A 25,020-nucleotide genomic window follows, 5' to 3' on the forward strand; every position below is an offset into this window, starting at 1 on the left:
ACCCTTGATATAAATCTTTTTGGGAGGCAAAGAAGCCAGATGTTGGGATTATGTTATCATATAAGACAGAAAGTTAAATTCACTTTCTAAGTTAAATGTATATCTTGGGAGTGATTTCTGAGTCCTTATTTGTATTTATTTATCTTGTCCAATACCTTAAGATTTTTTTTTAATCCGGTATTAAAAAGGAGTTCTCACTGAAAACATTTGGTTTCACACAAACTAGATGCCGATTTCAGGTCTAAAGTGATCCTATTCAGATTTAATTAGGCACCCTCTCTCTGTATCTGTGAGCATAGTCTAGCTGTAACTTCTAAATTTTAAAAACAAGAACTTGAGACATAGCAGGTCCATGACAGGCACTTCGACATTTGTACTTTTCCTTAATGCCATGTAGGAAGAAACAAGCACATTCCCTTCATGCATTAGCCTTTCTGGAGAGGAATTTTCCTATAGCGTTGCAGAATGAGTTATAGCCGGCATGAGTAATGAGTTTAAAATGTATTTTCACGTTTTTTATGCCTTACATAGCTCTCTCAGTATTAAATCAGTCAAACAACTATAGTTTGTTTTTCTCCTGTGTTGCTGAAACCTGGATCTTATCTCACACAATTCCAAAAATACACTTTAAAATATTTCAACTTAAGGTAACTAAGAGAAAAATTATTTTTCATAAAATTCTTCTTAAGGAAACATTCCTTAGCTCACTTAGTCCCCATTCTCCTTGACCTTTCCATGGCATTTGGTACTGTCAGTTTCCCTCTCCTTTGCAAAGCTCTTCCCTTCTTGTACCTGGGCTGCCAAACCATCCGAACCCCATATCCGCTAATCCTAGGCCTGCTTTTCTACATCCTTTATCAATCAGTTGTGTTTTGCCTTCTGCCTCCTCACTTAGAAGCATCTCTTTTCTTAAATACTTTCAAAACCTAGAGATTTTTTAATCTCTCCTAGACATTTTCTTTCTAGTTCAAATTAAAAGCTTTTGTTCAAAAAATTCCCAACCAGTTTAACCCTTGGATGTGTGGTTGTTACTTCAAAATCAACACACAGTGGCTCAGCTGAATAGGATGAGAATTCCACCCTAAATATTCCAGATTATCATTTTCTAAACCTCCCTACAAGAGATGCACAGTTATCTGTACTGTTTATGTTGTACTTACCACTTAGTACAATGGAATCTTGTCATTTATTGGGTCTTATCTTCCCTCTAGAATGTAAGCATTTGAAGGATCATTTCTTTTATATGTACATTTCTTCAAGCTCTAGGTCAAATCTTAGTGTAGAATTCTGACCTTATAGGACTTTGCAAATACTGATTGAATTAATGGAGAACTCTCCATTATGGAGGAGAAATGTGGTTGGCTGAACACACTTCCTAGCTAAGTTCAGCTCTTGCATGTCCCCCCAAGCAGCCATATAGCTCAAGGACATCTCACTGCTTCCCCAGGGAAGGACTAAATGCCATGCCTTTTCCCAGATTTCTTCTATCCATTATTTGGATTGAACACTTAACTCAGTCAGCCATTAAACTCATTGTGTTTCTCTAGCACTCCCAAAGGTATTCAAGGAAACCTTGCTCCAAAGCAAGAAGCTACTGTTCTCCCCTGAAGAAGCTTTGCATTTTTTTCCCCAAGAGAAGTTTCTCCCCTTAGCCTCCAACCCACCTCAACTCTTTCCCCAGTAAGATTTTAACTTTGTTTCTTCTTCCAGAACAACATATTCAACTTTAGTTAACTTATTCACACTTCTAATATCAGGGTATGACCTTGTACAATAGTCCTGTTACTATTTGAGAAGTGATGCTGTCCTCACTTGGCCATTGCCTTCGAGCATCTGAGTAGAGCAAAAGTGAAAGGCAAACATGGTCAACAATATCCAGAGGTTATGTTACCTGGAAGTCTTGCTCAATAATTTTACATGTGTTCTCCTCAGTAAGCATAAGTTAAACAAGGGGAAGGATTTTATCATATAAGTTACTTCTGGAACCCTCTATCCCTGGGAACGTTTTCATTTTTCTAGAGAATGAATCTTGTGCAATTTGGAGGGCCTTCTTTAAGGAAGCAAATAAAAATGACAAAGAAAAAATTGGCTAGAAAAGTGAACATTTATTTAAAATGAGAAAATAAGAACAGACAAATTATACGTTTACAAAAAAATAACTGTGGAATATACATGCATTAACTGTGCACATATTGATTGAGTCCCTCACAGAGCTTTGGAAAATGCCTATACAAGTGAGGTGCCCTGAATTTTATACTCATTAGATGCAGAATCCACAGTCACTAAGTGTCCAGAATAACATGGAACACAAAAGAAGCATGCAAGCACCAAACTTCCTGATAGAAGAGATTACAAAATAAGCATTTAAAAATTAAATATTTCTAGATTTTGCATTTTGATTGTTGCTGTAGTGGCAATGCATTAATTCTCAAACAATGGGTCCAGAATAGATTTCAGATATCCTTACATAGTTCACACTCTTAGGTAGAATACACACAGCTCCAACCCTTTGAATAAATAGAAAATATTCACCTCAGACAATGAGGTATTTTCCTTTAATTATAATTTAAATAAGTAGAGATTGGAACTCAGTGGGTATGTATTATTAGCAGTGGAAATCCTTTCAGGTGTTCCAAATAATCGCATGTGAATGGGGAGAAATGACTGCTGTGATGTATGACTTTATCATCATCATTCATATGAGTTTTTCATTAGGAAACTTTATCAGCTACTTTACAGTTACAAAAAAGTGTTGTTTTTTTCAGCAAACAAAATTTCTATAGCAGCGTTGTTGTCATAATTCTCTTAGAATTCATTCTTCCTCTCTTTCCATGAATATTTATTGAATGCCATCTATGATCAGGAACTGTTCTAGGCATTGGAAATATAACAGTGGACAAAAAAGACATATTTGAAGTCATAAAGCCAATATTCTAGACAGAAAACTCAGAAAAAAAACTTCTAAAAATTAGAATGTATTATGTCATGCAGGCAGAGGACTAGGTAGAAAAATAGAGTAGAATGAGGAAATAAAAGGTCCGGGGATGGTGAGGCAGGTTGTTTTCTAGAAGATGGTCTGGAAATGCCTTTCCCACCAGCTAAGGTTTGACCACAGTCTTGAACAAATTATAGAGATATCATGTATGCCTGTTTGAAACTATTCATGTCTCCTAGAAAAACCATGTTTTAATCCTAATACAATCTTGTGGGCCTATACCTATTGTTTAGGGTGGAAACTTTCGATTAGATTATTTTCAGAGACTTACCCACTCAGTTGTGTGACCTTTTGCTTAGATTATTTCCATTAGATGTGACACACGCAATTGAATGTGTGGCCATTCAATTAGATGGAGATGTGACTCCACCATTTATGGTGGGTCTTTATTAGTTATTTGGAGTCCTTTAAATGGGAGAAACCTCAGATGCAGACACCTGGCAAACAGTTGCTTCAGACCAGCAGAGAGAGCAGGTGCCTAGACACGGACTTTAGAGATGTAGAGTCCAGAAGATGTCACCATGTGCCTTCCCATAAGATGCTAAGCAATACCCAGAATTATGTCCTGGAGGAACTGAGTGAAGGCCCACAGACACTCAGAGAGGAAACCACTGGCATCAGAAGCTGGAAGCAACAGAGCCAGGGACAAGGACCAGCAGATGCCAGCCATGTGCTTTCCCATGTGGCAGACATAGGCCTTTCTTGAATCAAGGTATCTGTCTCTGGATGCCTTAGTTTGGGCATTTTTATTGCCTTAGAACTGTCAATTTGTAAATTAATAAATTCCCTTTTTAAAAATGTTCCATTTCTGGTATATTGCTCTGGTAGTTAGATTCAGTTGTCAACTTGGCCTTGTGAAGGCACCTAGTTCTGTTGCTGTGGACATGAGCCAATGGTACATGAACCTCGTCTGTTGCTCATTACATCTGCAGTGGGCTAGGAGGTGTGCCTGCTGCAGTGAATGATGTTTGATTTAATTGGCTGGTGCTTAAATGAGAGAGCTCAACATAGCACAGCCTGAGCACCTCGGCATACCTCATCTCAGCACTCGCAGCTCAGCTCAGGCCTTTGGAGAGGAAGAAAGAAATCACCCCAGGGAAAGTTGTTGGAACCCAGAGGCCTGGAGAGAAGGCCAGCAGAGACCATCCTGTGCCTTCCCACGTAAGAAAGAACCTCAGCAGAAACTTAGCTGCCTTTCCTCTGAAGAACTAATGAAATAAATCCCCTTATATTAAAAGCCAATCTGTCTCGTGTGTTGCATTCCGGCAGCTAGCAAACTAGAACAATTACATTCTGGCAGCATTAACAAACCAAAACACTGTGCTTTCTGGAAAAAGGAGAAGCAGGTTGGAGGAATGCAGAAGAGCTAATGGGTTTGGGGCATTGTGCCTCAAGAGAAGAGTGGTGGGAAATTAGGTCAAAAGTTAGTAGGGGATCCAATCATGGAAGGTTCTCCAGGTCTCCATAAGTCTTTGGGACTTAATCTGAATTAAATGAGAAACCGTGGAGCAATTTAGTGGGGAAATGACAGGCTCTGACTTAAATTATAAAACAATGTTCCTCAGCCTCAGCACAGTGGACACTTGGGGCTAGATGCTTCTCTGTGGTGGCAGGTGTCCAGTGCACTGAGGGATCCCTGGCTCTATCCACAGGTGCCAGTAGGCACCATCCCCACAGTCCTGACAACCTGAGTGTTTACAGACATTGCCAAATGTATCCTGGGGGACAGAAGTGACCCCCATTGAGAACCACTATTTTAAAAGGCTTACACACAATGAGAGGAATATTTTAAAGATATTAAAATCTTACACAAGACAACCAGATTTTTTTGCATATGTATTAATATTTACAGATTTGTTAGAACTCCCTTAATGAGATTGAAATTCAACTTAAATGTGCCTGTGTTGCATACTTATATCTAATATTCATATCCTGATTTAAAGGCCAAAACTTTACGTTTAAGTTAGATTTCTCTCTTACCTGTTAAAACAGTACCTGAATGGGGTCAGAGAAATCCTGTCTGTCAGCTAAAAGAAAAAACCACAGATATTCTAATGACCTGGTGTTACGTGCAGCAAGCATGCACCAAAGGATGTCACTAAACTCCACAAGCCACTTATTTCACAAGATGCAGAGATAGAAAAATGACTCAGACGCACTTCTATATCATTATAAAGGATTTTACAATACTTACTTCTCTATATTTTAGCTCAAATATATTGAGTATCTCAAGTATTTTTTTGGTGTACTGACTTTTCTTCAACCTCAAAACCCTGATTGTCACTGCTTAGAGGCTGGCTTTGTTTGCTCTAAATTATTCCTTTAAAATTTTTCCTTAGAGTATGAGTCTATATATATATATATAAATATACATACATACATACCTATATACTTCTATAACAAAAACCTTTCCAGGCATCATGCCAATTTCCTCCCCATTTCTTATTGTCCTAATTTCTTTATTATTTAAGGACAGGGTAATGGAAGTACCTTTGGCTAAGAAATATCGTAAATAGTCTTGCACTTAGCTGCCACTTTACACTGTGAAAAATCAAATTGGTGAGAGTTTCTACATTTGACCCTCATTATGGTTGAATCCAGAAATTAACAAGTTGGAGCACATAAGCTTCTACGTGTTTGGATTTAACTTGGAGTGAGGGTTTTTATGAGCAATGGCTGACACAGAATTGAATAAGCCAGGAAGGCCCCGTTTGTATTAATGAATATTGGTAACCCTAAAGTGGAGATATCTATATTGAGATTATAACCCTATTTTAACTGCTTGGATACATTTTTTTTTCACTCTACTGTTTCCAATTCATTATCATTCAGGTATGTTTGATTAAAAAAAGTCACTGAAAAGAAACTGCTTTATCCTTTACATCAGCAGTTGAAATAATGAGGAAAGACTTTATACAGAGAAGCAGAGCATAGAGGAATGAGTGTGGGTGGGTGGCAGAACCCTACCTGCTTCCTTCTGGCTCAGTCTGCAACACTGACTGGTTGTGAAATGTTTGCAGATGGATTAGATTCTCCAAGTCTTAATGACCTCATCTCCATAACAGGCCCAATAGTGACAACTTCCTGAAATTGTTTTGAAAAGCAAAAGTTAAATTAAGTACAGCATCTAGCACAGGGTTGACATAAATACTAAACACTCAGGAAATGATAATTACTTTAAAAGCAATGGGAATAACTATATTATATTGACCATTACTTCTTACTTTTCCTCATCTCCTATTCCAACTGAGAGCCACTCTTGGGTAGAAATATTTTCTAAGATAAAAACATGAAGAAAATTTTAGCAGATAATGTAGGGGTTGCAGCCTAACTTGTATGATAATTTTTAACACCTTTCTTGGCTACAGTTGAAACTGTTGACTGGAAATATGAAAGTTTGTTTAACTGTAAAAACATGAACTATTTTACTATAATACACAAAAATTGTTTATGAAATAGGAATCAATTGCAAAGCAAGCCTGCATCAACTATTAGTACCAAGAGTCAACAATATGTCTCAGATGTTTGAGCCTATTACCACTAAGTATATATAAGGACAATCACCATTTATCCTTGCTTCAGACCCTTTGGTAACCTCCCATTGCACTGAAAACAAAATCCCAATTCCTTTCCACAGTGCCTCCCAGCTCCTATGTGGTGTGCCCCTGTTCCTTTTCTCACCCCTTTGCTTCCACATGCAATTCATTAGAATGCCACTGACCTTGGTTTGTGGAAAAGGTGGAGCTCTTTCTTCACAAATGCTCTGGGAGGTTCCCTCCTCACAAGACTAGTTCGTTTGCTCCTTCTTACCTGAGTTTATTGTTCCCTCTTAAAGAAGTCTCCCTGAGCCATCTGCCTACGAAAGTCTGCTGCTTTCCATTCAGTTGGGAGTCCATCATGTAGAATTATTTGCCTCTTTGTTTATTGTCAATTGGTAAACTCCAAACATAGGCCTGTCATATTCATCATTGAATCTCCAATAAGCAGGAAGATTCTGGAACATTTTAGGCGCTCAGTAAATACAGTGCCAATCAAAAGCAGTGGGTTCTTTGCCCAGTGCACTCAAATGACCAATTCCTGAGACACAGGGTTTCAGAAAGAGAGTTAAATGCTAGGCGTGAAGTTGGAGATCAAATGGCCCATAGGCTTAAAACTCTCTCTGAACTGCAGTAATTCTGATAGTTTTATAGTATCAAATGATGGCAGGTTTTAGGGGAATGAGCACTGCTCGAGATGAGGGGGTTAGGGATGATCTAATTATTGAGAATGCACAGATTGATTATGTGCTGAGTCACAAAACCTATGTAAGAAAATGGCAGCCATAATGTGATGATATTTAGTATTATAATAAGGTATAAGTCACTTTTAAGTTGTTTTAAGCTACTGCACACGTCAGGCAGGCCCATTTTGCTTAGATCCAGCTCCATTCATCAAGACAGTTTTGGAACTGGAAGGAGGGGATTAATTCTGGGCTGTCTGAAGTTCCTTCATTAATAAACATTAGGGGCTGTCACCCCTCCGACATAAAAAAGTCAGAATGGCCATAGCCCAAACACCCCTAAAGAAAGGAATAGAAAGATCACAGGTGATGGTGGAATTATACAGAGAAGATAGGATTTAAGAAGTAAATATGAATGCTGAATCATTAAATTGGTATCTCTTTTAGTCTCCAATATTTTAGAGTAGCTAGAAGTAAAAACCTAAAATTGTGGAATTGTAACCAACCCATGTCAAACTCTGAAAAATGTTCTACAACTAATTGTGGTGCTGTGCTTTGAAATTTATTGTGGTTTTGTATATATTTTACTTTTCACAAAAAAAAATAGAAAAAAATTATGATGATAAAAAAATATTTAAGCCCTCTAACCGCCTATATTCTGGAGCAGCTTTAAGGAAAAGTCTGAGAGGATCGTATGGTAGCCCATGACAAACTGTGGGATCTGTCCTGTAACTACTTGTTGAAGAGTGCTTTGAAAACTATTGCTTTTTTATTTCTTTGCTTTGATATGTGTTATACTATACAATTAAAAAAAAAATTAGGGGCTGTCTTCAGTAATCATAAGACCCTAAAGTAGAAAAACTGGATAAAGAGTTTCAAGTGAGGGACAGTCACAAGGTTTTCACAGACACAAGGACACAAGAGAAAAGCCATATAGTTATACAGTCATTATCAAAGATCAAAGCCCCTGGATTACTGTTTTTCAATTTCAGGTATTTCTTCCTTGCTATTCTCATACACTATGAAAAGAAATATCTATATAATGCTTCAATAGTCATAATAATTTTTAATTGCCAACTTCTCAGTTACAACCCCTCCCACTCATTTGAGTAGTCTCTCAATCTTGAAGGATATCTTCATTCTAACTTCATGCTGGCAACAGGTATCGACATTATGGGATAAAGGAATGAAACTGCTTTTTGTTCTCAGAGATTTCAGTACTTCTGGGTTTCAGGACTTATCTGGCATAGGAACAGTCCAGAACCTTTAAGTCTCTGAAAACAAACTGAGTAAATAAAATTTTTATAGAGTCTTAGATAGAGCCCAGGGTATTCTTTAGGATTTTTAGGAACACTGTTGGTTGGAGCTTGGTATACTGTGAAAGTCTGCAATATCTGGCTGAGAGTTACTTAAGAGGAGCCTCCAGAATGACTTCTTGACTCTATTTGAAATCTCTTCGCCACCGAAACTTTATTTTGTTTCATTTCTTTTCCCTCTTTTGGTCAACCAATCCCATGATGCCAGGACCAGGCTAATCAATAAGAGTCAAGTCGAAAATTGCCAGGGAGACTTACACCTCTGGATGTCATGTCCAACCAAGGGAGGAAAGTAGTAAGTTTATTTGCAGAGTTTGACTTAGAGAGAGATGCCACATCTAAGCAACAAAAGAGGTTCCTTGGGGATGACTCTTAGACATTGATTATAAGTAGGGATAGCTTTGCCACTACAGAAATAAGTTTCATAAGACAAGTCTCTAGATCAAGGGCTTGGTTTAATAAACTTGGAGCTCTTATTACTTAGAAAATAGCAGGAGTTCCCAAGGTGGGGAAGTTTAATAATTTCACATTTTTTCTCAAGTCCATCAAGGGATTTTTGCAAATACCTTTTGCATTTTCTGCCCCAAATACTCTGAACTGCATCAGGGTATGACATTAACCTGTACTGAATATTATGGTCTCATTCGCTAATCTATGTTCTGTGTCACATAAAGCTGAATTAGGTCGTTTAAGTAAACTGACCAGACAGGTTAAATTAGATATATACTACAAAAAATTTAAATTTTGGACAAAATGAATAACTCTTCTTTTGGTCTCACGCAGAAATTAAAGTCTTAAAATGCAGACAATAACATCTTTATGCTGTATTATTCTGATTTACCTTAGTCTAACCAGATCAGCTTTATTCACATCTCTAATACAAAGTCTGATCTCTTTCTCAGCTTCTTTAACAGTTGCTGGATAGAATCATGATGAATTTTTGCGCTGGTGAACTCTCACTCTGAATCTCAGGTGTCATCCAGATACCCCAAATTCCAGGGAACTACCAGTTTAAAAAACAAAGGGCAAAGCAAGCACCTCAGAATTTAGAAATAACAGCTAAAGGTCAGGAATAAATATGTGTGCTATTAGAGCTTATAACTAGACTCTAATTTCTTGTAAGCATTTCTAAATGAAGCTATTTTCAGAAATAAAAACATTTGACAGTTGACTTATATTGGTATCATCAACCCATTAGCAAAAGTTTTGTTTTGTCTCACCTTTTATTTACCAGGGTTATGTTAATTAAAAGGTAGAACATAATTTATATAATTGCCTTGTTTATCTTTTAAAGTCCCTCTCTGTTGCAGATGAAGTTCTGACATAGCTGATCACATATACTTTTTTTTTTACTCTCACTTATACTTTCAGAGAAGTATTAGAGCAAAGTAGTGTAGCTGACACGTAAATTTGGTCGTTTCCGTAATCTGTAATCTTTTTCTAAGCATAACTAAAACCATGGTTAACAATCATGATTAACAACATCATACTGTTGTTTAAAATCATTTAAATCAGTATCAAGATATAACATGGACAGTGAGAACATTGTCAAGTTTTTATAATTTTATAAATCTCTAAATTTCTGAATAGCATTTCACCCATACAAAATCAACTAGCAGAACAATAGAAAACCCCTTTAATTATTACAGTACTTCCCAAACACCTCCTGTGTAATATATTAAACTATTTTACCACCTCAGTTTTAGAAGGTGAAAGAACAAATCCTTTCCAAAAATTTTCCTTTAAAAGTGAGAAGGCATCTTCTGAAATAAAAGATAAGGTCTACATAAACATCGATAATGATATTATTCTGACAAGATATAAAATCGTTGCCTTCTAGGCAGAGAAGTCAGGTGGTTAAGAAAAACTTTTATAACCTTTCATTAAGAGCAGACCAAAAGTCAGCATTATTTTAACAGAGAGAAAGCTAAACTCCAGTTTTGTCTGACTACACAGATTGACACAAAGCTCTTTAAAAAATATTATTAGCAAACCTATAAAATTTTTAGTCAGCATTGAGTACAATAGACAATTCATTTTCACAAATGTTCTACAGTTTTTTATAGCCATTCAGGTCTTGCCTTACATACTAAAGCAAGCCATTTTACTTTAGGAAGAACCATACTCTCTTAGACAAGTGTATCAAATTTTTGTCAGCATTGACTACAATAAACAAACTTACTTTCACAAACCCTCTGTAACTTTTCCATATCCATTTAGATCTTGTTTTACATTCATTTTACTTTTAGGACAAAGCTATACTCCCTTAGACATGCTTATCAAATTTTAGTCAACATTGACTATAATAAGCAAAATTCACTTTCATAAATCTTCTAAAAATTCCATATTCATTCAGATCAACAAACAAAATTCACTTTCACAAACCAACAACTTTTCGTATTCACTCAGGATTTGTCCTAAACATTCTTGAGGATGAAACTACATGCTGTTCTTTAACAAAGCACATCTTATATATTTTACATACCTGCATACTTTAAGTTACCAAAAAGATCTTTGATACTGTCTTTAAACATCTTGCAAAATATAATTACTTTTAAAATGAAATTTTTCAAAATAAAAATTTAGTTTCATTAAACACAAATGCACACTTTTCTTTACCATAATAAAGATTTAATAGATATAATGCCAGATTATTTTGTTGGTAAACGTGTATAAATTTAAGGAGAACATACCCAAGTAGAATAAAATTGAATTTGACTCAAAAAGTCATCATAAAAACAGGAATAGGACTAGATTTTGTCACTGTATTTTTTGGAGCTGTATTTGTTTTTTTTTTTATTCCTTCTACTGGAGGTTACCAAAAAAATCTTTTTTGTAATATCTCAAATTGAGAGCAACCTCAAAAATATATTGACTACCAAGCTCTAGAAAATATACTATAATTTTGTGAATTTGTCCTGAGCATAAATGAAAGAAAACTTTTCTATAGCTCTCAAGGACATTTCCCTTCATCTACTGAAATTTGTCGACTAATTCTTATTCAACTACTCCTATCCCAAGTGTATTAATATTTTAATAATGATTTGTTTACTAAGGTTACCATCGCAAAAAGTATTATGAGAAAAAAATACATTTTAATTGGGGAATTCTTTTAGAACAAACATGGCTGCTTCTGCAGCATTTCTTCTGTGCCTCAGATTTCTAAACTCTAGGATCACTAGAAAGAATTCTAAACCAAGCCCATACTTACCCCATCTTTCTGTACCCAACTCCAACCCTATCGCTACCTTAGCTGGCCCCTTCATATTTGGCTAAGGATTAAGAGGCTGTGAGGGCAGGAATAGGTAAAACAGAAAGAATAAGGCATCGTGTTGGATTTAAATGTTTTAAATAAGGGCTGTGGGATTTAAGACCTCTAAGGTGTCCTTAGTATTTTTTTAGTTTGCTATTGCTGCTGGAATGCAATATACCAGAAATGGGTAGGCTTTTATAAAGGGGATTTATTAAGTTACAAGTTTATAGTCCTAAGGCCATAAAAAGGTTCAATCTAAAGCATCCAGAGAAAAACACCTTGACCCAAGAAAGGCCGATGTCTGTCACATGGTAAGACATGTGGCTGGCATCTGCTGATCCTTGTTCCTGGTTCTGTTACTTCCAGCTTCTGATTCCAGTGTCTTCCTGTCTAAGCATCCATGGGCTTTCACTTAACTTCTCTGGGGCAAAACTCTGGGTTCTGGCTTTCTTAGCATCTCATGGGAAGGTACATGGTGATGTCTACTGGGCTCTGCATCCCCATATGTCCATGTCTAGGCATCTGCTCTCTCTGTCAACACTCTAAGCACCTCCATATGTCTGCATCTGTGTTGGCTCTGGTTCCTGTCAAACTTCTGACAGTTCTCTCCGCTCCTGGCATCTCTTGGGGCTTCTGCATTTCCAGACATCTGTGTCTGCATCTGCATATGAGGTTTCTCCAAAATGTTTCCCCCTGTAGTGCGAATTAACTAATCAAACCCACCTTGAATGGGTGGAGTCATATCTCCATCTATTAAAACGTCACACCCACAATTGGGTATGTTACACCCAATTTTTGACTATGGAAGTAATATAATCAAAAGACTGCACCCACAACTGAGTAGGTCAGTCTCCATGGAAACAATCTAATCAAAGGTTTTACCCTAAACAATAGGTCTGGACCTCACAAGATTAGATCAGGATTGAAAGAAAACGGTCTTTCTGGGGTACATAATAGTTTCAAACTAGCACAGTGTTGATGAGAGTTCCTATGCCCCTCTTTTAATTGTTTCCAATTATTAGATCTATTTCACTTGAAGTTGGGGCCTGGACAATTGGAAAAGTCTTTGCCATTTCCCAAGGCAACCCTCTGCTGCAATTCCAGGGGGTGGTTTCTTACTAATGTCCAAATTTAACAGTAATTACAAATATTAATGCCTTGAACCCTGGTGCCTAGAGGGTAATTTCTTTATCTCGGTGACTCCGGGAGTATGAATTTATATATATATATATAAAAGCACTTGTTTATCTTTAAGCATTTTTAATGGAGCTCTTTATGAATTTTCTGTTAATTGCCTATTACCATCCAGAGGTATGAAATATACGTTGAACAATAGAAGTTAGTCACATTAAAAAAAAAAAAAACACTGAAATATACTTTTGAGAAGATTGACTATACATCATCATATCCCATTTTTGCTCTCCTTTGCAGCGCAATTCTAAGTGTAACACAGTATCCTTTTCTAAAGGACCGTTTTCAGGCAATTATAAATTTTTTTTAATTTAAAAAATTATAAATTTTTTCTTGGTTATAAATCATGTTGAGGCCAGACTGTGTTAAAGAAATAAACTATTTTTTGTTTGATAGGTTCATAACTAACATCTTTCCAATTTATCAAAATACAGTCCAAGGATCTTTATTTAGGAATGCTATGAGAATTAGAATTTCCCATTTTAAAGAATTTCCGTATTCAGTAACCAATTAGGAACACTTGAACAAAAGAAATGCAGTTAACACATCAACTCACACATTTAAACAGACACAACCCTTACCATATATTTAAGTAATGCACCGATTAATAACTAGACTGAACACACTAACAATTAAACATGCATTAAACACACTATACCTAAGTAACACACCAGTTAAAGCATACTTAATTTCATTAATCACCACTGAATTGTTGGATTATTTATTTTCCACGAGTGTACTCAACAGACAAGCACAGGTCAGGGCTTTGACTCACAAACAGAATGATATCCAGAAAACTGAAAGGTTTAGAGGTCAAAGCAAGGGGGTCATTCTGTAAGCAGGACCCAGGGCCCCAAGCCTAGCATACCAACTCATTCCACCATACTAACTTGCCAATCCACTCTTACCTTGATGACCCACTCACCAGTCAGATATTTAGGCATGGAACTTGAAACTGTCTCTCTATGAAGCATTTTAAGATGCAGAGGGTCTGGAGTGCCTGCAGAGTAGAGAAAAACCCAGTTGCCAAGTCTCTAGACTAAAAGTGTCTAGCAGCTGCAAAATGCTTGATTATTACATTCACCTGTCCTACTGGGGCTCCAGGATTTTAGGTGGTCTGACTCCTTGCTATTTAGGAATCTTTGTCCCATCTGGGTCACCAAATTGGTGCCTATCAAAAGCAGTGGTTCTCTGCCTGATTCACTCAAATGACTAATTCCTGAGACACCAGGGTCTCACAGAGAGAAAGAGTTTATTGCGAGGCATGAAACAGAAAATCAGATGGCCTATGACCTAAAACCCTATTTCTCTGAACTGCAGTAATTCTGATAGTTTTACAGTATCAAATTATGGAGAAGTTTTAGTATAATAAGCACAGTGGCTTGAGATGGTCTATTTTTTGGCATACACAGATTGATTATATGCTCAGTCACAAAACATATGTAAGAAAATGACAGCCTTTTTATATGATGATGGGTATGATATTTAGTATTATAATGAATTATAAGTCACTTATAGGTTAAGATTTAAGCTACTTCATATGTCAGGCAGGCCCATTTTCGTTAGATCAAGCCCTGTCTATCAAGATAGCTTTGGAACTGGGGTGGGTTAGTTCTGGGCTAATTCAAGTTCCTTTATTAATAAATACTAAAGGCTGTCTTTAGTGATCAGAAGACTCTAAAGTTGAAAAACTGGATGAAGGAGTACAAGTGAGGGTCAGTCACAAGGTTTTCACAATCACAGGATCACATGAAAAAGATTATATAGTTATACAATCATTATTAAAGATCAAGGCCACTGAATTACAGTTTAGCAATTTCAGGTATTTCCTTCTGGCTATTCTAATACACCAGAAAGTAAAAAGAAATATCTGTGTAATGATTCAGTTATCATGATAATTTGTTAGATCCTAAATTCTTGGTTACAAATATCTGACAATGAAAAAACAATGTTTTTTCATTAAACAATGAAAAAAAATATTAGCTTGAACTGAAATAAAGTTGGGCCTACAGACAACTTTAAAGCCAAACTGGTTCTGCTACCTCTCAGAAGATTAAAAAAATAGTAATAAAACATGCAAAATTTAACCAAACTGAAGATATTTTTTCTGTTCCTTCAGCCTGTTCAATAATTGCTCATTGTCATGTGCTAAAGCAGTTGAGATCAATCTGACTTTTCATGTTTGTAACTGTTCTTATGCATATATTAGCTTGACTGAAGGTCTTTGTTCTGTAAGTACAGGGGAGTTGAGTCCCAATTTCTCACTGAATCCCTTAAAAATAAACTAGTCTGCCTGGATTTCACGGTCCTGGTAGTTTACCTTCATTCTCTCTATTCAACATTACCTCTTATTTTATATTTTATTTATTTATATTTTATTATATAACTGTCTATAATCACACACCTTTCTTTCTAGGCAGGCTAGCTAGGCATGGTTCTGCCTATAAATGAGAGACAAGTGAAGAAGTGAGGAGAACAAGCAGGAATAGGAAGATGCAGGATTGGAAAAAGGAAAAGGGATATTCCATGTGGAGGGAATGCATACACGAAAATACAACTCTATATTGAACATTTGGATAAATGCACATTGATTGTCGTGTTATTTCCATGTACCTTTTGAGGGGCCAAGAGGAAAATATCAATGGGCGGGGGGTTAGTTAGGAAGGATCGAAGCAGGAATAGGTTGAAAAACAAGCTTTGGAGGGCATTTCCTTTCTTCCTCTCTCCCTCCTTCCCTTGCACTCTCCCTTTCTTCCTTCCTCCTTCTGCTCTGTTTTTCTGTCTTTCTTTCTTCCTGTCTTTCAGCCTCTCTGTCTCTCTTTCTTCCTTTATTCAAAGTTGGGTAACCACAATTCATTTAAGAGTTTTAAGCATCAGAGTGACAATCTGTCCTTTCTTTTTTTTACAATCTGTCCTAATGAAAAAAATAAAATAAAACAAAACTAAACACATCACCAGAATACTTAGGTTAAGGATCCATTCTGTCTCTTCCCAGCTGTGTGACCATGTGTAACCTTAATTTCCTTTTCAACAAAACGGGGATAACATCACTCCCTATTGTGAGTTTGCTCATCAGGATCACAGGCTATATAAAACATAATAATGCAGAGTATGCTTATTATCCCTTTTGAGTAATGTGTTAGCATAAAACTTCAGAAAGGTCTACCTCTAAAGACAGAATCTACCATGTAACAACAGACAAAGAAGAGAAGCAGTACACACATCCTTGATGTTGAACTAATACCCCTTCCCCTCAGTAGTTTGGAGTTTTCATAAGGTTACTGGAAAAGCAGGAGACCTGGGCTCAGGGGGAGTGAGGGGGAGCAGGAGCCTGAGGGGCCATGCCTGACGCTGTGATAGACAGTTGTACTTTATTTGCAAACTCTGATAATTTACTAACTCGTCTGAGGTTCATAAAATGGTTATGGGAAAAAAATTTTCCCAGTTAAATGCTATTCCAAAGTTGCAGCATGTGTTATATTTTACTCTATTAATACTAAATAGCAAAAAAGATTGAAAAAAAAAAGACTCCATTGGCCCTTCAGCTTAATCTATGCAGTGGCCTTTTCTGGATTAATACAGGGCACTAGATATTACATAAGTTTAAGGCATAAAAGGCAGAAGTAGTGTTTTGAAGCCTACTATTCCCAAATTAACAGTAATACATTTTATAATAATTATGGAAATACATTGCCTATTTTCTTCAAAGCTGTAAGATTGCCTAAGTTCTACTTCAAGTTAGTAATTCAGAAAATGTATTAAACATGAACTTATTGCCATGATCCTCTTAGGAAATGCAGTGACAACACTGTTATTAGAAGTCATTTGACCTCTAGCATCAAAAATTCCATATAAGTATACTTGGAAATAGCAAATTATGAGATTGATCCTGATTTAATATTTCCTTTTATGTTTGAAAATGATTTGGTAAAATTTGTTTAAGGATTGCTGTTAATTTAAAATTTTGAATGTAATTTATGTTTGATTTATACATTTATTAGTTTCTTTTAATGTTTTGTTCAACTTACTCAGTGCACTTCATCAGAAAAGAATAATCTTTTCCAAAATTTATTTTAGGTTTTGAAACTAACATGAACTTAACTAGCTGGGATGATCCCAGCACATCAGAAATTGCACCAGAGACTCAAGATAGAAATGCAAATGACCATGGAATTCAGTTATCCAATTCACTATCTAGTTCTATAACTGCTGAAAATGGAAATTCTATCTTAAATGGTAAGCACCTTTTTAAGCTTCTCAGAAGTAAATGGATACAAGTTTTAAGCTGTATAAACTTCCTAGCAAAAATGGGTTTAAAAATTAAAAAAATAAAACTGAATTAAGAGCTGGAAAATGGAATATAAACTGGCAAACTTCACTCTGGAGATTATTGTCAACATATTACTGCTAAGGTTAAAGAATAAGAATAGTATTCAGTATTAGTTTACTTTTCAGAGAATTTTATGGAGTGTTAGTCTGTGAGACCAGTATAAAATTAGTCTTATTTTAAGCAAAAGGAGGAGATGGATATATGAACAATATTTTTAATTATAATTGAAATTTTTCTTCTCACAAACTGAGAAATATGAATGAAAATACTATTGAAGGAATGACAAATGCCAACCTTGGTTTAGGTAGGTAGTTTGAATGTATCGATGAGTATATGAGTGAGAAACAGGCTTGGCTGCATATATCTAAAAGTCAAGACTGGTTAAAACAAATTCTCTCTCACATAAAAAAATCCAGGGCCACCATTAATGAGCTGACTGGAAAAATTCAGATAAACCTTCCTTCTGTAAACAGCCAGAAAATGTGGATAAAACATTTTTAAAAATCTGATTAACGGCCCTGGAGAACTGTCAGGACAGTGAAATATGGGAAGGGATAAGGAGGCGTGATATAAAGTCCCAAGCAAGTAATCTCATATTCTAGGCTTTTCTCCTAGGACATGAGGGGCACTGTCTAACCCAGAGGAGACATTAGAAGGTTGAGTTTTGTCTCCAGCTGATACATATGATTAGGTCTTGGAATGGGTCCTTAAACTGTCTACGCTTAGAATGAGATGAGCTATAATTAAAAACTGCAGCTCAGTTGTGTATCTTCTTAACCTGTGAAATTGGAATGAGGTGCTCTAGGGCTCACTGGTATCTGGGAGAAGCAAATGTAAATCTGTTGTAAAGCAGTAACAACATCGTAGGTTTCAAAATATTTTTACAAGCCATTTTTAAAAATTACAATATTCAGCACACAATCAAATGAACCAGACACATAAGGACACAAAATAAGATGAAAAATTACAAACATAAATAGCAGTCAATAGCAGTATATCCACTGTGAATTAAAATATGGAGTTCACAGTTACATATTTTAAGATAAATATGTTTACTATGCCCAAGGTGGTGAAAGAAATTGTAAATAATTAAAAAATATCAAATGGAAGTTCTGAAATTGAAAAATATGATCTCAGAAATTAAGTATAATAGAGAAAGAGTTTAAGAGCTGCTAAAGCAGTTGTTTAAAAAAATAAAAACCTGGGAAAATGAAAAATAAGTCATAAAGTTTTTGAAATGAAACACAGATAAGGAAAAGAACGGAAGTTCCTGAAAATGATTAAGAGATATGAAAGATACACTGAGAAGGATCATTAGAATCCTAGGAAAAATAGACAGAATTTATGGGCAGAAAATATATTTGGAAAGAAATGTTAGAAAACTTTCCAACACTAGTGAAAACAAGTGATACAACCACTTTGGAAAAGAGCTTGGCAGTTTCTCACAAAGTTTAATATACATTTACCATATGACCCACCAATCCCACTCCTAGGAATCTATCCAAGAGAAGTGAAAAGATATGTCTGCACAAATATCTGCACAGAAATTCTTATGGTGGCTTTATTCATAGGCATCCAAAACTATAAATAACCTAAATGTTGATTCAACCATTGAATGGATTTCATTTATTATCCATTACTGTGCAATAGATTACCATCAAAACTTAGGAGACAAAACAACAATTGCTTATTATCTTTCAGTTTCTGTGGGTCGGGCATCTGGGTATGACTTTAGCTAGAGTACCTTTGGTTCAAGGTCTCTAATGAGGTAGGTCTTAAGCTGTCAGCAAAGACTCCAGTCATCTCAAACTTGATAGGGGAAGTCCCTTTCAAGGTCATTATCATGGCTATTGGCAGGCCTCAGAAGATTCGCTTCTAAGCCCACTAGTGTTGCTGTTTACACACCTCAGAAATTTCATATACAAACTCATTCCCGTGGGCTTCTACATAGACGGCTTTGCAGCATGGCAGCTGGTTTCCCCCAGAGCAAGCAATCCAAGAGAAACAAGAAAGAACGCCCACAATGGAAGCTACAGTCTTTATATAACCTGATCTTGGAAGTACCATCCCAGAACTCCTGCCACATTCTATTCTTTGTGATCTAGTCTCTAAATCCATGAAGGTCTGAGGGCCAAGAGGCAGGTATCTTTGAAGGCCATTTTAAAGACAGCCTACCACATGGAAAAACTCTGCAGTAAAAAAGGATGAACCACTGCTACATGCAGCAATAAGAATGAATCTCAAATATACTGTATCATTATTCCATTTATGTGACCTTCTAGAACAGGCAAAATTATAGGGACAGCAAACTGATCAGTGGTTGCTGGGAGTGGTGTCAAGAATTGACTACAAAGGAGCATGTTGTCCTGTTGACAAACATGAATCATGTGTTTGTCAGAATTCATGGAAATGTACAACCAAAGCCAGTGAATTTTCCTGTATGTTAATTATTCCTCAATAAATCTGACTAAGAGGGAAAAAAAAGCTATGTGAACCTTAACTAGGATAAATAAATACATTCTAAGATAAATAAAAGTAGGATTTAAAAAAAGAAAAGTAGTTTTCTTTTTTTAAATCTCACAGTGAAACACTTGGGAAAAAAAGACAAAAAGTGTCACTTTGTTTTTTTAGAAATTGAATTATGCAATGCATATTTTTTTAAATATCAGCTTTTTTCCCTCTGCAATTTCATAGTTTATCTCTATGTCAACAAGTACAGCCTTTCATTGTTTTATAACTATTATTTTATGAGCTTCATAGTATTCCATCATGTAGGACTACTATAATTCAAATAACCAAGCACTAATTGTTAGACTCTAATTCATCTCTGAATTTTCCACTCTTGAAAAATAACACTCATTTTTTAAGGTGTATTACTCCAAGTTGATTAAAATAGGCGTTGAGTAAAACTTTCCATGTTGGTACATAATGTTCAGGTTTACATGTGCCTGTGAGTGTATGTGTAGACATAGAAAGATATAATCTTTCTTTTTAAAGAGATTACTTCCTAAAATATCTAAACCCTTTGTAAGGAAGTAAGGACAGTAGAAGTATTGCATGGCCTTATATCAGAAATTGAAAATTCCTAAAATGATAAAATGGAACTTGAGTAACAGCAAAGTCAACATATGTGTGGTATTATATTTCCCAAAGTTTGCATATAAGTAGTAGGAATATATTTCATTTATTTTCTACTTTTAATTTTAGGATATTACTGATAATCACTAAATGAAAAAGAAAAATTTAACTATATCAAGGTGATTGAAAATTAATACAAAAATATTTTAAGCAAAATTGCCATATACCTAAGCTAATTTTCTGTGAAATTTCACTCCATGTCAACCTCCCGAGTACACCTTGGAAGATGCTTAACCTACTATGAAAGAAGAGAAAATGACTTCACTTAACCAAAATATCTAATTTGTCTGTATTTTGGAGTCAAATGGCAAAATCTGTGGCTTGGGAAATGTCCTAAATAACCTAGCGCACACACACACACACACACACACACGTACACACACATGCACACAAACTGGGTCTTTTACTCTAAAACTCAGATGAAAACCAAAAACAAGCAAACAAAAACTTTCTAGGCCAAAATGAAAGTAAAAATTGCATATGTTGCTTTAATTAATAATATGAAAATAATGATTAAAGAATATCAGGCCGCTCACCTTCAGTGTGCAAATCGTGAAACAAGTCTATATATTCTAACCAAAGTGATTACAGGGGTCAGATTTTTAAATAAAACTGTTTCTGTGTTGTCATTAATTGGAGGCAGCTTGAAAATCTCATGAATTATGGGCCCAGAAGGAAAATTATTTCAATTGGGATTTCAATGTTTCAAAGCAAATTGACATGTTTATGTTGATGTACTTTTGTGAACACAGTGAACTTCTGGGTGCCTGAAACCTTCCCCGTGATTATTAAAACATGGAGCACAAGGTCCTGTACACTTCAGCCCTCACTAAAAATTTCCTGATTGAAATAATGATTCCCTTTACCTAAAAACTTGTAAATTTTATGCAGGGGAGGTGGCAGAAAATTTCCCCAAGTCAGCATTATAGAAATTGAACAAATACTGTATTTGTGCATCTCATGATAGATACATGACTGTGAAACCTCTTAAAGCAATTATTAGTATTGATTCATAATTCTCAAAGTACAAAGCAATGTACTTTCTAAATAAAGCCACAAAATGAAAATAAATGTTTAACATAACTAGAAGTTCTAATTTAATCAGAAATAGTATTATTTTATAGAACATGATTTCCCTTTTTTGAGTGTCAGTATTTGCATACTACCTCTGCCTCTTAGAAATAATTATCTGTTTGTTCATTTGCTGAAATATAGTTATGTGTGAGTAATTATAACCATCACTTACTCTAATTGCCATCCTTTTACTGATGTGAACACAGACTTAGATCTTTTTTTGGATACTTAATTATTCCCTGAACTTTTGGTCATTTGTCATTATATTAGCAATTTTTAGTGTTAGAACATTTTAGTTATATCAAATAAAATATTGTGACCATAAAGCTGCTTATTTGGGGGGAAAATGAAAAATTCCAACTAGCCATTTTACATTCAGTAGGATTTTCCCTATTGCTTCTCAATGAATATACACTCTATTACTAGGTATCAGGGGGAAAATGCAATTAATGGATACAGACATTACATTTGATTTTGCATTTATCATCCTGTGAAGCCAGTTTTTTTCTTTTTTAATTTGTATTATATTTACCTTCAGTACACAGTACGGATTGCCTGTGAAGCAGGAGGGGTTTTCCTTGGGGAAGGTTGGGCAATATCATTTGCTGAGCCAGTACCTCCTTACGTTCTTCATGAAGACTCCAGAACCACACAGAGCATAACACAACAAACCACGCTGATTCTGGTAACACACAGAATGGCTTTCATCAGCAATGCCTTAGGAAAGAGCCACACCACCTGGAAATGAGGCTGTGCTTAGAGTCCATAAAATATATTCAAATATCCATTTTACAACATCACTTTATTTATGGAAATTGTATAGATTCTTTAGAATGTACACCCTTCTCTGACTCAGAGGCTAACTACCAGAGAAAAGAAACAGACCTTCATTTGACTATCTGGAACATTTGGCAATTAACTGTTTTAAGCAACAGAAGTTAACTTTGCAAAGAAATAAAGTTCCTGGAGCATTTGGAAAACACTGCCCCACACTTCCTTCTGGTTAAAAAATATTTTAAAGTCATATTAAACCATTTCCAATTTGGACCTTATTTGATTAAATCTTTTCCACCATAGTTGAGCAGTTGGGATTGAAAATGGTGGGATTGAGGTGCTGACTCTGGAATTTCCTAGCAGTGTGACATTGTCCCTCGCCCTTACGGAGTCATTCTGCCTGGGTTCAAATCCCATCTCTGACACTTATGGACCCTGTGACCATGGGAAAGTTACTTAGCCTCTCTGCTTCTCAGTTTTCTCATCTTAAAAATGGGGATATCATTCCATTCTACATATGCAATCAGTAATTCTTAATATCATCACATAGATGTATGATCATCATTTCTTAGTACATGTAGAATGGAATGATTTCTAAATGTGTTAGTTAATTTTTTTTAATTAATAAAAAAAATACACATAATTTAATTCAGTATGAACTCTCTTAGGAGAACTATATTCTGGAGCCTAGAATATCACTCTTAGAGAATTAAGTTAACCAAATTTCTTTTCAAATACTGATCATTTCTCCCTCCCTCTATTCATTGTCTGTGCATTGACACTTCATCTTTGTAGCCTTTATGATAACTGTAATTCTACAAAAAAAAAGGGATATTCAAGGGGCCATGGTGGCTCAGCAGGTAGAGTTCTCGCCTACCACAGTGCATTATGGAAATGCAAATCAAAACAAGTGGGTGCATTTCACACCCACTAAAATGGCTACTATTGAAAAAAAAAACAACAGAAAATAAATGGTATTAAATTACCATTTATCCCAGCAATCCCAAATAATTGAAAACAAGTACTGGAAAAGAGATTTGCACACATATTTTCATAGCAGCATTATCGTCAAAAGATGGAAGCAACCCAAGTGTCGCTCAACAGATGAATGTGTTAAAAAACTGCAGTCCTTACATACAATGGAGTATTATGCAGCAATAAAAAGAAATGAAGTTCTGAAGTTCTGATACATGCAACAACATAGATGAAACTTAAAGATATCATGTTGAGTGAAATTAACCAGATGCAAAAGGACAAATTGAATAAGTTCACTTGTATAAAATAATTAGAATATGCAAATTCATAGTCAGAAATTAGAATACAGGTTACCAGGGGCCAGGGCAAGGTTAGGGAATGGGTAGTTAATACTTATTGGTATAGATCTTTTGTTTGGGGTGATGAGAAAGTTTTGGTAATGGATAATGGTAATACAATTTCACGAATGTATTTAACACCATTGAATTTTATATTTGAATGTGTTTACAAGGGGAAATTTTAGGTTGTATGTATGTTACTATAATAAAATTTTTAAGAAACTTAGGATTGTACAACACAAATCGTGAATCCTACTATAAACTATGAACTATAATTAATAGTTCAATTATGATGTTGTTTCATCAATTGTAACAAAGATATCACACTAATGCAAAGTGTTAATAATAGGGAAAACTTTTGGGGGAAAAGGGAACTCTGTACTTCCTGCATAACTTTTCTGTAAACGTACAACTTTCTCTAATATAAAAAAAAAAATTGTGGACCAGGAAGACAAATTAAACTGCGGACACCAATTTTATATTCCTGTACCTGAGCCTTTACATGTTTTGCACCCTAAGCAAGGGCATTAGAGGATACGTTGGTATAGGAGACAAGGAAAAGTGAGGAGTCAAGGATAACTCCATATTTTGAGACTAATCAAGGAAGAACAGTCCACTCTTTAACAAAGAAAGTATATTTTGGCTATAGAATTTGAGAGGTAGAAGGACACAGATTCTTTCATTTATTCGCCACAACCTACAAGGCTTTACTCCATTCCAAATTTCTCATTCGCATTTGATTCTCTCACTTCTCTTACAGTAAGAGGAGAAAGCCATTGATGCAGAAAGCCATTCCTACAGCATCCCTCCCTTCTATCTCACACTCCCTCTGCCCTCAGCTGGCTCTTCCAAACTGAGGTCACCTGCCCTTCCCCCATTTAACCTTACAACAGGTTCTGGGATCAATTATTTCTTTTGTCAAGAAGAGGAAATGCCTTTTAATTCACTATGTAGATAGGACAAAGTCACTTAGCTTCTCAGAAATCAACAGTTCTACCCATGGTCTAAAAAAGATACTCAAATGTGTGTGGCATGTCATGTAAAGTCCTTTAACATTGACCTGCTTTACCTTTCAATACTTCTCCCAGGTTCTCTATTCTGTCTATACATCTTACAGGCTATTCTGTGGACATAAAATAATCTTGTATTTCATTGCCTTACTCCACTTATTCTAGCAGCTAGGCATGATAGAATGCCTTCTCATCCTTCTTCACCTATCAAAACCCTCCTCATCCTATGAAACCACAATCTCTTGACATCTCTGCCGTGAAGTTTTCTCTAATCCCTTCCATCAGAATTCACCCCCACCTTTTCCAGGATCCCGCTCAATATTGTCTGTACTCCTATTTAAACCTCAGATTGTTCTGTTCCATGTTCTAGCTAAGTGTCTTGCCTGTTCCGTTATCCAGCTCCTTAA

General features: G+C 35.7%; 1 protein-coding gene across 7 annotated transcripts in view; it reads left to right on the top strand.

Moving 5' to 3' along the window:
- The window catches only part of MYO16 (myosin XVI), a 717,568-nt gene that overhangs the window by 656,446 nt on the left and 36,102 nt on the right, over nt 1-25,020 (top strand). For all 7 annotated transcript variants that reach the window (XM_077158660.1, XM_077158661.1, XM_077158656.1 and 4 more), the window contains one exon: nt 17,052-17,210. In XM_077158660.1, the coding sequence (XP_077014775.1) occupies nt 17,052-17,210 (159 nt within the window). The remainder of the gene's footprint in view (nt 1-17,051; nt 17,211-25,020) is intronic.

Source organism: Tamandua tetradactyla, chromosome 4 (assembly GCF_023851605.1).
Source record: "Tamandua tetradactyla isolate mTamTet1 chromosome 4, mTamTet1.pri, whole genome shotgun sequence".
NCBI classification, from domain to species: domain Eukaryota; kingdom Metazoa; phylum Chordata; class Mammalia; order Pilosa; family Myrmecophagidae; genus Tamandua; species Tamandua tetradactyla.